Genomic DNA, 13,885 nt, shown 5'->3' on the forward strand with positions numbered 1-13,885 from the left:
GTCCACCGAATTTGTTGTGTGTGTAAATCTTATCCCTCAATATGGTGGATAAGGTTATGATATTTTATGTTTGGGGATAGGGATGTGGTCTGGTTATTTTAATGAAACTTGGGCAAAAAGAAAGAAATAAAGGGAAAATTATTAGGTACTCCCATAGTATCATAAATGTGTATTTTTTCCTCTCACATCACATAAATGGTGGGTCCCCTCATGAATTTAATTAGTGGAACTCACAATTCATGTGAGAAGAGGAAGTATACATTTATGGTATTTCGGGAGTACACAATAATTTTCCGAAATAAAGAACTTGACGTTAATGCAAATTAAACGGGTAACCATAATCTCCTTGCATTGGTTGAGTAATGTTATGATCATAAACTATTTTACAACATTTTTATAGATATTGATGTAACTAATTTTTTATTGGTTTTCATCGAATAATGCTAGTGATACAAATGATTTTACAAAAAAATTTATAAAGTACTAATGTAGTGAATGATTATTGATAAATGAAAAAAGTGATATTAATAATAGACATCATATTTATTATTGCCGACAAACCTGATTAATGCTCAAAGAATAGTCTAGAATAGGAAAATATTAATCATCCTCTTTTTATAGGATCAAAAATCTCATTTAATAAGTTACTATCAAATTCTCAAAACAAAAAAATAAGTTACTATCAAAATTTTCGCTCTTTTCCCGTTCTGTTCCCTGTGGGACCTTTATACGCCCAATCCCAAGTTTACTCAATACCTTCAAACTCTTGATCTGGATATTGACACATTCGGCCCCATGTTTTTTTCTTCATCACCAAGTCTTTCGTTTGTTGTTTCTTAGCCAAACAAAAGCTTACTCACCACGTTAGGACTCTCTCAAATTACCCAAAAAAAAGAAAAAAGAAAGAAAGAAAGAAAAAGACCCTAAATGTACTAGAAACTCCCATATTAGTATACGCCACAGACGTAAGGTTCATAGGCCTCCACGTATCGATCACTTCGACCTTATCAAAAGGTGACCAGCCTACACCAGGACAAACCCTCAAAATCCCAGAAAGCAAAAGAGCTCAAATTAAAACTCTCTTTGTGTCTCTCTTCTGCAACAACTGTGACACGCAACACAAGCAATTATGGCCAACAAAGAGATGGAAGTGGTGAAGGGTGTGGACCTAAACAGGTACATGGGACGGTGGTATGAGATAGCTTCATTCCCATCAAGGTTTCAGCCCAAGAATGGTGTGAACACAAGGGCTACATACACTCTGAGAGAGGATGGGACTGTGAATGTGCTGAATGAGACCTGGACTGATGGGAAAAGAGGGTACATAGAGGGCAGTGCATACAAGGCTGATCCCAAAAGTGATGAGGCTAAGCTCAAAGTTAGATTCTATGTCCCTCCATTCCTGCCCATCATCCCTGTGGTTGGGGACTATTGGGTTTTGTACCTTGATGATGATTATCAGTATGCCTTGATTGGCCAGCCTACCAGGAAGTCTCTTTGGGTATGCCTTTCAACCTTTTCATCTATTTTTTTAATGTCAATTTGTGATCTTTTAGATTCATTATTGATATTGTTCTTGATTTTTTATTTTTTTTTTATATGCTTGGTTTTATTTGGTTTTGCACAATTTCAATTACTTGTTCCTTGATAGTATGATGCTACAATAAATTTCACAACATATTTTACGATTACAAACTATATGTGGAGGTGGTATAATAAAAATGAGTTAGGTCATGGTTCAATGCGAAAATGATGTTACACTAATCATAATTCGCTAGTAGTGAAATTTGTTCGGTATTTGTTTCTAATTTTTGTGTATTTGTTTTTTGAGGTTGGCTTACTATTAGGCCTATGAATTCCGTTCTCTCTTCATTGTTAATTATTTTATTCATAAAAAGGAAAAAGAATGCTTGTTTATAAGGGGAGTTCAGGGTTAGTAAACTTTTTTTTTTTTTTTTGGAGAAAGAGTTAATAACTTAGTTGGATGATTCCTTGATAATAAAATAATGGCTTATATATCTTTCCTTACAATAGTTGGCTTGTTGTAACTTACAAGTTTATCCTTGCATATGAAAATTTTCTCAAGTTTAAAAGATACCCAATTGTCAAAATTTTCCATAAATATTCTAAAATTTTGTGTTTTCTTCAGATATTTTCTAGGCATAAATGGTATCACAAATCAGAATCAATTAATTCTATTTCTCTTTTTGGTGGTTTTTCCTTAGATATTATGCAGGCAAACCCACCTAGATGAAGAGATTTACAATCAGCTACTTCAGAAGGCCACAGATGAGGGCTATGATGTTAGCAAGCTCCACAAGACACCACAGAGTGATCCTCCACCTTCGGGAGAGGAAGGCCCTAAGGACACCAAAGGCTTTTGGTATTTTAAATCCCTTTTTGGAAAATAGGGAGAATAGTGGTTGTTTATATACCGTGGTTTGACTGTGTCCAATATATACATAAATAAAGATCAAAACCACCCCGGATTGCAGCATCCAGATTAGGGATATATTTGTGTTATTTTTTGCTGGCTATTTTAGTTTTTGTAAAGCAAGAATGGGTATATGTAATATTTTTTTTTTTGTTGCTAAACAGGTATATGTAATATGTTGGGTGCCTAGGCCCTAGACTTTGAATTTTATTTTATTTTATTTTTTTTAGTGGTACTGTTAAGCCTAAACTATGAAGTTGAAGTTCTGAAAAATGTCCTTATATTTCACTGGGGCCGTTTTGAGTTTGCTTTAATGTGAAAGTTCGATAAAAATTTTCAATGATGATTCCACTACTTTTTACAGCTTACATTTTAATTTTTTACTGTCTCAATTTTATTTTTTTATTTTATTTTATTTTTTGGTAGGGATTGCAAAGTTATTGTCACTAGACACGCTGTGACTTATAGAAATATGAGCAAAGGTAATAAAGAAGAAAAGGAAAAGAATAAAATAATATAGAAATCTTTTATTTAGACTTTGATTAAGGAAAACAAAATAGATATGCAGCAGGTTATGATTAGTAGAGAGATTTATTTGAGGAGGAAATTTTATATTCAATAAAGATGTTCAAAATTATGGATTTGGTTTTCTTTCGGTACTTTTTTTTTTTTAATCGGAATATCTTTTTATTTTAAAGAAAAATTGTCACATATTCACTAACTAAATAAAATAAATATAAAAATTAAAACTTACTATCATTTGTTATTGTATATTTAAAACAAAAGGATTTATCCTTCTAAAAAAGGACTAAAAATAAGTTAAACTCTAAAATTATTAGTTGTATTCAAATTTAAACAAAAAGTAATAATAGAAAAAGTAAACTAATAAGAAAACCAATAAATGTGGTCAATTATAACTAATCTATTGAGTATAATAAAATATTGGCTAAAATTTAAAACTCACTTTCTAAGTTTCACCATTTTTCATTTTAGTTCTATAAGTTTAGGTTTTGTCATTTCAGTCCTTTAAGTTTCATTTATTTTCAATTAAGTTTTTCGTTAATCTGTTGTTAGTTTTTACCGTTAACTTTTATTTTTTTTATTTTTTATTTCTTAATTTTATAAAAAACGTTAATTGAAATTTAAAAAAGAAAAAGAAAAAAGAGGAATCGGTTGGAACGCAGCCTCAGAACCAATCATTTCTTTTTTTTTTTTGACAGTAGAACCAATCATTTCTAGTGCAGAGTAATTGTGGTTCTTCATGGTTACTACATTTTTTCTAAAATTAAAAATTAAATAAAAATAAATAAAGTTAATAGTAAAGAAACTAACAACATATTAACGGGACTTAATTGGAAAGGAATGAAACTCAGAAGATTGAAATGACAAAACCCCAACTTATAAGACTGAAATAAAAAATAGTAAATCTTAGAAGGCAAATTTACATTTTAACCTAAAATCTTATAACATTTTTTCAACATCCTTGTTCTAAATTGTGATACATTTTGTCAAGAATTTTAAAAGTTCAAGTCTCCCATCTATCAACTATCAAATTATTAAAAAAAAATGATGAGTCACAACATAATCTTATTTTATTTTGATTTATAACTAACCCCTCAACTTGTCAAAATTTTATGTGCCGCTAGAGTCACTATATTTATAACTCATATTTTGAACTATTATAAAGATACTTCCTACGAGAGAATCCGAGGCGTTTGACCATTGGAATCCTTGGAACTTATCCGGTAGGTGGCGTTTTCAATTGATTGTGATTTCTCTGTTACTGTTGGACCCTTTTTGTCTCTCATCTCATGAGTTGAGATATTTTACTAGGAGAGTAGAGATTACATAATTTTAGCTCTAACCAGACACTTCTACCATTCCTGTATTAATGACAAGGTCCAGTTTCTCAAAGCCTTCAACAGTCTTCAATTAATTTTAGAACATTCTTTTTCTTTTTTAAGATACGATAAATTTGAGAACATGTAGGAATATTCTAGTGCTTTTAATGCTATTAAATAGCACTACCCAAAAATAAAATCGTAGGTCCTCCTTTATCTTGTGCACTTCTCAACACAGAATTTCGGTAAATCCGTTTTATTGATACGCGAATCTGCAATTCATTTGTGTTTGAACGCAGTAAGTACCCTTTTTTTTTTTGCGAAAATTGTGGGAATTCAATATGGCATCTGTTCCTAAAATAGCAACTCAGAAGAGACTTTTTATTTTATGGCCAAAACACACTCAGGAAGAAACGAAAGAGGGTTCACTGCTACACTATGATACTATGCTTAACTTGTAAAAACACCCATTCTCCAAGTCCAAGCATATCAATAATTCAATACCGCGCGTTATAGTATGAATATACCTCCAATTTCAGAGAATGGAATTGCTTTCAAGGAACAAACCAACGTGTATATATAAATATGTAATCACAATGGATAAATCATAATACAACATATGAATTAAGCATGTCAATAGGCATATTAATACTATAATAGAAAGATCTGCTGCCAATCCACAATTTCCTTTCTTTCTTCCGTCTAGAAAATATGGAGAAAAATCCAGAGAGTTTTGCCAAGCAAACAATTGATGAACGATATAAACATATTACAATCACCATTTTGCCATTCATCAGCTTCCGACATTTGAAAATGTCAAGCCCATTACAGGATAGCCACTTGCCTCAGAAGCTTTAGAGTATGGTACAACACTGATTTGTCTTTTTTGCTTGCTTGTAAAACATCTGTTTCAACCGTCATCAACAGGTTCTCATATTAGCAACAAGTTTAAGTCCATGGTTAATTTCAAAAGGATAAAATGGATCTCTTTTGAACTCTTAACAAAACATACTGGTTTGTGCAAGTAAATAGGACCTTAATCAAATTATGCCATGATTTATAATTTATTAACATGCATACAAACATTTAAATATTGTTGGAACAATGTTTGGGTCTCACAGAACCAATTTGTTTAAAATATCAAAACTAAAACAGACAAAAGATGAGTAGATCATCCATTAACCATTGAACGAGAGGAAAAAGGAAGTCCATGATGCAGTTCCAAACTTCCAAATAAACCATATTCAAAGTAGATCATGATATAGATGCTTTTAAGGAAAACCCAAAAACCAAGTCCTGGAAGGGAATAGGGGCATAAACACTAGAAACAAACCGAAGACTTAATTTCAAGCTTTAAAACAATTTTTTGATAATTCAATAGTTAAAATGAGGGAGAGGAGATTTGAACTTTGGATGTCTCCATCAGAAATACCAAAAGGTACTAGTTGAGCTATAAAGATTTTGGCTTCAAGCCTTAAAATAATAATAATAATAAATTTATTATCATATTAAGTTTCCAATAATTGTCAAACTCAATTAAGATCAAAATATTGATACATGTTGGAAGATGAATTAGATGTAACCAAATTAGAGCTATAGTAATAAGAGAGAGAGAGAGAGAGAGAGTTTATTATGCTCTTTGATGAAATGTGTATCACTAAGATGTGAAGTCACCATATCATCATTGCCATCATATACAACCAATTCCACTGCCAAATAGATGCATGGGTACATTTAATGAAAAGCATCTTGCTTGAAAGGGAAGGAAGAAGGAAAGGAGGATAAAGAATACAACCACTTTCATGACTCAGATATATAGAATTGACCATTAAAAGCACATGGACTTCTAATACAGTTGTCATATGATTTTCCAATTGGATAATTTGTGTTTCCCCAATAACCAATGATCTGGCACCTCCTCCCTTATGATTATGAACACCATGTGAAGGGTGAGGTCATGAATTCAAGACTCATCAGGTGCATATATAACTCACTGATTAAAATGATAATAATTTGTGATTCCATAATGAAAAAACTCTAATACTTCATAGGTCAAAATAAATAGAAGAGCAAACAGAAAGGAAAATGGTATGTTAATGATGGTCAAAGGCAAGCCGGGTGCTTGCCTAGGTGCCTTTAGTGAGGCGCTTGCCTTAGAGGCTAGACGAGCAATGTAAGTGCCTTAAACCATGTTGAAGGTGCAAAGGCGAGAGCCACAATTTTTTTCCCTATTCTCTCTATACCTCTGACCTCTCAGGTAGCTCTATTTCATCTTTTCCCCACCCCCACCTCCCCTCTCCTTTCTCTATATCACCTCTTTGTTTATATAAATATATATATATATATATATATATATTAATTTCAATCATATAGTCTTTGGCTTTGATAGTCCTCTCTCTGTTTTTTTTAGACGCTTTAGATTAATTAATTTATATAAACTTGCTGTAAAAAAATTTGTTAAAACAATTAATAAATCCTAAATTGTATTCAACCAATTTTGAAATCAATTAATAGACCTAATACTTCACGCAACACACTTGATTATAATATTTCACTACACTAGATACATATTATTTAAGTTCTATATGAATGGTAGCTATATTTAGAATTTGGTGTCTTGCTTTGATCAGGCTAGCCCTTTTTGTAGCCTCACAAATTGGGTGATACAGGGCCTTGGCGCCTTAAGGTCACCTATCACCTTTGACTACCTTGTGTATGCTAGAGCCAAGAAGCCTGACAGACCCCCCCTACAACCCAAATCCCTTTATATTACCATAGATAAACTCCTCAGGACTTCCAGACCTGCTTGTGCACACAAGCATGAGTCTTCCATTATTTTTCTACAATGCCAACTCAAGCTTTGTTTCAAAAATCCTCCATAGGTAAGAATTAAGAATGCTCTTGTCCAAACACAGACATTCAACATACAAGCTAAGTCTTTGGCTTAGATGATAAACTAAATACTAGCAACAGTATAAGTAAGCCAAAAATACCACCAAAAAAAGAGGTCAAAACTCCCACAAAGCATTCGATAGCCAGGTGATTAGAAGTATAAGCAACAGATATAGTTAAACTAATTGGCTAAGTACAAAAGTGTCAGCGCATGGGTGTTTACGTATCGTGGCAAATGCATAATGGTAACATAAATCTTCTCTACATACCTGCGATGCTGCACTGAGATCTGAACTCTTCTCAACTAAACTGTCCAGTTTCTCACCTCGTGCAAGTACACTGTCAATAGTCTTGTGCTGTATGAAAGAAAGAGGCACTTGTGAGAGAGAGAGAGAGAGAGAGGATTCTGACATAGCAAACATGTTATTAGAAATCCAAAACCAAGTCAAACAAGATATATTCCTTCAAAATTTCACTAAATATTCTGGTTGAAACTTTGTAGCAAAAAAATGAACAGAAAGTTCGGGATAAAAAAAATTCCCACCCCGCTTGACCCACCCTGCCCTGCACAGGCTTTCCCCTCCCCAAAGTGGTGACAAGGCAAGGACGATTTTCGCTCACCCTGCCCCAAATGTCTATTGATATACGTTTTCATTTAATACATAGTTTTTTTTTTTTTTTAACATAATCTATTACCCTACCCCAAAATACTTATTTTTTCTCTTTTTAATACAATCACAATTGCCTCTCTCCTTTCTTTTTCATCTCTACCTCGTTGATGTCAAATCCACCTTATTAGGGATGACAAAATCCTTCCAACCCACCCTGAGCAGGTTTTCCCCACCCAAGCGGGGACAGGGCAGGGATGGGATCCCCCTGATTCGACCTGCCCTGCCCTGGCCCATAACCATACCTATTAAAAATTTTACAATAAAAGGAAAATGACCCATGCGAAGGAAAAAAAAAGGGGGAAGGGGAGAGTTAAACAGATATCTCCTGTGTAGAAGTTGATAAACATGGGCAAGCTAACCACCCACTTTTCTACCAAACATGGATGGGTCCATAAGTCAACAATTTGTCTGATATATTCTTCTTTTACTAAATGACATGCTTCTGTCTGTATTCGATCAGCACTTCCTACAACTCAACTTTTCTTTGAATAAAATACATAAGGAGAAGAAATCATTGAATCAAACCCTGTTAAATTTTAAAACCACCATATGTCTGCCAAAACTTAAGCATAAACCACTGAACCAAGAATTAGCAAGCTAATAAAAAGATAACATTAAAGGTTGCCAAAAAAAAATGATATATCGAACTAGAAAATGATTATCAAAATCAACAATCATGAAGATAAAAGGAACATAATTCAATTGTTCATAGATATAGCTGTAAACTAACAACTGTAGCAATAACTCTATACTTACGAGTATAATTTTAGTTTCATCCAACTCCCTCTGAATTTTCAACAACTTATCAGCCTCTGCAGGGTCCTGAAGAGTTGAATAAGAATTGGTGGAAAAAAAAAGTTCTTTTAGTTGTAACTAATTACTTTTGAAGCTTCAACAATTAACAAAAATAGAAATGAAAAAGAAAAGAAAAACCCAATCTATTTTCTGCCTAATGGCCCAATCTTATACAATAAGGAAAAATGGAAAATAATAATACCTGGAATTTCATTAAAGCTTCATTCAGATAGGGCCATGGTTGGGTACTATCTGCCTGCACAGTCTTCCACGTATCACCAAAATTTTTCTGATACTCATCTAGCACCTGGAAAACATTGTAATCATCATCTATTTGTTAACTCAAGCAGAAATCAAGTATCAATATTTCACCAGCCCTACATGAATCTCTCTCCCTCTCACACAGGCACATGCACACACATCGTCAAGCCTTTACATCCAAACAGACACTTCAGAATAACCATGGTTATGAAGGTGGCCATCAAGGGCAACAAGAATAATGATCCTAGTATGCCTGTTTTTTTACTTCTCTGACCATCTCCAAATCTTTTCCCTTCCACCTTAAGGACAATATTAAAGCATAGCATAAAATGTTACCACTTTAAACAACCATGAAACTTCTAAAAATTTGACAGCAAATGTACTACCTAGTCTTCTACAACGTTCACGTACATAGATAGTGTTTGTAACGGTAAGAATCGAAACTGAACCTACTTGAACTACTTATTGAGTTCTGAAATACTAATGAGTTCTTCACATTACAAAAAAATTAAAACAAGATTGAAGTTCCCAATTAAATAATTTTAATATTTAAGCCAATATATTTGTATCCCATAGAACATTAAATCAAATTAGCAGCGAAGCTCTAAAATTCAACCAGTCTGTAAACTAATACCAAAACAAAAAACAAAAAACAAAAAACAAACTTTAGCATGGCGAACAATTATCTAACACATTGATACACTTTTTTTTATAAGTAAAAAAGGGCTTACAAAATGCATACAAATGTAAAGCCCAAACGAAAAATCAACATCTAAAACTTATAAGGTCCAAATTTTTAGCTCCTGAAGAAAAAAACACACACACACACACACAAGAAAAAATGAGATAGTGTGTACCTGGTTGAGCAGAGAAAAGGCGCTCCGAACCGGGTAGTGATCATCCATAAAACCCAAAGAACAAATGCCATTCCTGTTGTAAGCATGCACCTTGTACTCTATTAAATACAGAAAAACAAAGAAAAATGGTCATTAACAATACAAAAAACCAAGAAGGAATGTAATGTCCCAAAAAATCTTGATAAACAAATGAAGATAATTTATGCATGCTACTTTCTAACACGCAAAGCATAAGAACATTTCCATAATTCAATTTCAAAAGAACCAGGTTTCTGGTGTGTGTGTGTGTGTGTGTTTGGTATAATAGAAATTGGAAATCGAAAGGTATTCTTGGAAATCCAATTTCACCGCATGCCAATAAATCCGAAATCGTAATCATATAAAATCCCACGGGAATTCCAATTCCAAGAAAAAACCTAATAGAAAGGAAATGAGGAGATCGGGAGACCTTCGTGCTGGACGGATTGGCGTTGGGAGGGAGGGGTACGGCTGGCGACGGTGCGAGCGACGAAGAGGATGAATTCTTTGACGCTGGACCTCTGGAAATAGCCGAAGTGGCTGACGTCCAAGGCGTTTGCTAATATCACCGGATCTGTGCCCTCCGGGTTACACTTCAATACCAATAGCGCCGTGATCTTCATCTTTCTCTCTCTCTCTCTGTGTGATTGCGTATAGTTGTTTGTAACAGTCTCTTTCTCTCTCTATATCTCTCTGGTTGAGAATGATAATGGGAATGGGATCGCTGAAAGTGGAAAAGGTGAGGAAAAAGAAAGCGAAGTGGGAAGGAAGGAGAATAATAGTTTTATTAAAGTTTAGATCTGCTGCGACTCAGACTATATACCATCTACTATATGCCTTACCGACATCACCCACCCTCATCATCCCCTCGTTTTAACTTTTTATTTTTTAATTTCTCCCAAAAAAAAAAACATTTTTTTTAGGGGAAGGGTGCTCAATGGTGATTTGTGCGCATGTATTTTAGTTGATTCATTGCATTGGATAGTAATAAAACTAAATAAATAAATAAATACAGTACATTTTAAGTGAATGTTGTGTCACTCTCCAAGAGAAACCAATTAATTGTAATGAAATATTCAAATTTTAACCAATGAAATATTATTCCATATTCCCCATCGCTAAAAAAAGTGGAAAAGGGGCAATTTTAGGGAAACAATGTGAGGTTACTCTGGAAGGACAGCTTCTGGAATAAGGGAGCTTAACTTTAATTAATACTTAATTTTACTCTTCTTTTTTTTTTTTTTTTTTTTTTAATCTTGACAATTTTTATGTATATTATTACTATATTTTTGGGTTATTGGGCCAATTTATTTATTTACAAGACACTTGGCAAAGTAAGGGAAAGTGATGCAGGGAGCTTTAGTGTAATTGCCAAGTCATAAGTAATTTAATTAGGGATTAAAGCCAAATATATGACAAGAGGAACCATACACAAATATCAAAGCCTCAAGTATATATAAAGGATAATTCTAAAAGAAAAGGACACCACACACAAATAAGAAGAAAATAGAGCAATTATGAGATCAATTGTACTTTAGATTCTTAGAAGATCTAGTAATTCTTAGGCACTCAAGTGGTCCTTAGGTTTTGTAGAAGACTTTATGCTTGTAAGTTTATTTCTTTTGTACTTGTGATCTTATTCCAAGCAAGAATTTATCAAATTTGATGCAATATTTAGCAGTTAGTTTTCCTGCTTTTAATCAATTTAGTGTCAGAGTAATCAATAAGGGTTGAATTGATTATATTTCCTGCAATTTACTTTACTTTAAGATGATTTGCTCTGTATTAGCTCACTACAAAATTAAGGGTACGTTTGGTACACTAAATATGGATTATAATAGGAATGGTAATCTTTATTACCAGGAATAAAAGATGTTGTAATAGAATAACTAAACTTATTCATTAGTTTGGTTGTGAGTTGTAACATTAGAATAAAATTTATGATCTATTTTAGGAAATATCTCATTCATACAAATATATTTCCTAGAAAATAATATATTTTAAATTTTAGAGAGATGAGTTATTTTTTGATGATTTTTTATTTCCATAATTGTTAGGTGGATATGGAAAATTTATTTATTTGAAAATATATTAATGTTAAAAATTATTACATTTACTAGGAATAGCTATTACAACTCTTTTAAAGAGTTATAGTTATTCCTCATTTTAAAGAATAACTATTCATAAAGAATGACTATTCCCAGTAATAAAAACATAACCAAACTATTGAATAGCTAAACTATAAGAATAACTATTACATTACAGTGTCTATTACAATCTACGAAACGTGCCCTAACTAATATAGAGCACCATTAGCACACCGCTAACACCATTGCCATCACATTTGCCACCACCCTCATCACCACATCACTTTGTCTAGGGCCACCATTATTGCAACTACATAAAATATTTATAATTTTCAGTGCAAGCCAAATGATATAAAATTTTTCATTAATTCATGAGTCACAATGAAACACATAAAAATAAAAATAAAAAATTTGTTTTTAAAAATTTCATATTAAAAATATTTTTAGAAAAAACAAACAAAGTATTCAGAAAATTAAATTAGAACTGATTAAAGCCCACTAAACAGTATAGATTTCGACCATAGTTTTAACATTAGTGTTCTATTTTTTAGCTTCAAACAAAAATTTTTAAAGGATGGTTTTAGTTACCTTAATTGGTAAAGTCTCTTATTATTGAATAATATATTTGAAGTATAAACTTTACATACACCAAAAACCAATTGGTGTCTTTGCTTGGTGATAAAAAACAATTATCATAAAGCGAATGCTATAGGTTGAAATTCTACGTATTTTTTTAATAAAAAACATTTTTAAAGAAAGACAACTTATCAAAAGGAAAATTTTCTTTATTTTTAATTCTCTCTCTCTCGTTTTGGGCAAGCAATTTGGCTGGTGTTCCAAATATAGGTGTCATAATTTTTTTTCCGATAAATATGATATAATTTCTACTTATAATATTCCTCTTTATGATGATTGTTTAGGTGTCATAATTAAAAGCTATCAATTGAAAAACAAAAGACCCCTAGAAAAAAAATATCAGCTTATATATGCTTTTGGTTTGTAAGTTATGGCAATTTCATTTTGGTTCTCTAAAAAAAAAAAATCATTTCATTTTTGTCCATAATCTTTTTAAACACATTTCAATGTGAATCTTACTGTCATCTAGCTCAAATTACTGATATAAAATGCTGATGTTAGTGAATAGGAACAAATAACTTACGTGTCACTCAAAAGACAATTATTAAAAAAGAAAAAGAAAAAGAGTCACTCAAAAGGCTATTAGTATAGCACTCTAGTTGAAGAGTTAGGTGCGTTTCCATTTGAATGAGGGAGGCAATTCGGTTATAACTGGCTGGCTTGATGGGCTTTAAGCGATTCGGTGAGATATAAGATGTTTATGCCATTTGATTGAGTTTGAAGATTGATTGCCATTTGATTGTAGGCTTTGAAATTTGTTTTGTGTTTTTAATTCTTTGTTTAGTTATCAAGAATTTGGAAGGAATCCCATAAAATAAAAATTGGAAGGAAAAGTGGAAGAAAGAGGAAAAAAAAATATAAAACAAAACAAAAATGCCACTTAAGCTGCTATGTGCCTTTATTAACACCGTTAAATATTGTTATTGTTATTAAGTAACACGTAACCAATTTGTTAGCCACCAAGAGGCTTGTAGGTTTTATTAAAAAAGAAAAAATCGTTTTGTAGTTCAATTGGTATCTTTTGATGTTTTCAATGGAAACATTTAAGATTCAAATGTCCATTCACATTAAAATTTATTTATAAAGAATAAGGCTAATTAACACAAAACAACTTTAATTTCAAAATGAAACTGCCCTTAAAAAGTTGAGGAACTTAAAGTTTTAGTCTAGTTTCATCGTCTTCTAGGACTTATATTCTTACTTTTCAAAGAGTAGGGGCTGCTTAATTCATTAAATGGGCACAAATCAAAGTGAAATATTCATCTTTCCTTATCCCATATTTGGATGAAGTGGGAGTAGAGGGAAAGGTAACTGAATTAGTAATTTAGTATATTTGAGTCTTCTTTCCTTCTACTCCTCTCCTTTCCGTTCATTTCAAATGCTCCTTTGATTT

The 13,885-nt window shown here is 32.3% G+C and overlaps 2 protein-coding genes across 2 annotated transcripts; one reads left to right on the forward strand and one right to left on the reverse strand.

Annotated features, from left to right (window-relative positions):
• Positions 1 to 873: 873 nt before the first annotated feature.
• On the forward strand, positions 874 to 2,797 carry LOC115977221 (temperature-induced lipocalin-1). The gene is made up of 2 exons (XM_031098950.1): positions 874 to 1,501; positions 2,226 to 2,797. Exons 1-2 carry the CDS (start codon positions 1,130 to 1,132, stop codon positions 2,409 to 2,411), a joined length of 558 nt encoding a protein of 185 aa, XP_030954810.1. The 5' UTR covers positions 874 to 1,129; the 3' UTR covers positions 2,412 to 2,797.
• Positions 2,798 to 4,823: 2,026 nt separating this feature from the next.
• LOC115977222 (VAMP-like protein YKT61) lies at positions 4,824 to 10,559 on the reverse strand. Its single transcript, XM_031098951.1, has 6 exons — positions 10,200 to 10,559; positions 9,752 to 9,849; positions 8,836 to 8,940; positions 8,595 to 8,660; positions 7,437 to 7,523; positions 4,824 to 5,180 (listed from the first exon to the last, which is right to left on the reverse strand). Exons 1-6 carry the CDS (start codon positions 10,390 to 10,392, stop codon positions 5,130 to 5,132), a joined length of 600 nt encoding a protein of 199 aa, XP_030954811.1. The 5' UTR covers positions 10,393 to 10,559; the 3' UTR covers positions 4,824 to 5,129.
• Positions 10,560 to 13,885: the final 3,326 nt, after the last annotated feature.

The sequence above is a fragment of the Quercus lobata genome, chromosome 2, assembly GCF_001633185.2.
Source record: "Quercus lobata isolate SW786 chromosome 2, ValleyOak3.0 Primary Assembly, whole genome shotgun sequence".
NCBI classification, from domain to species: Eukaryota; Viridiplantae; Streptophyta; class Magnoliopsida; order Fagales; family Fagaceae; genus Quercus; species Quercus lobata.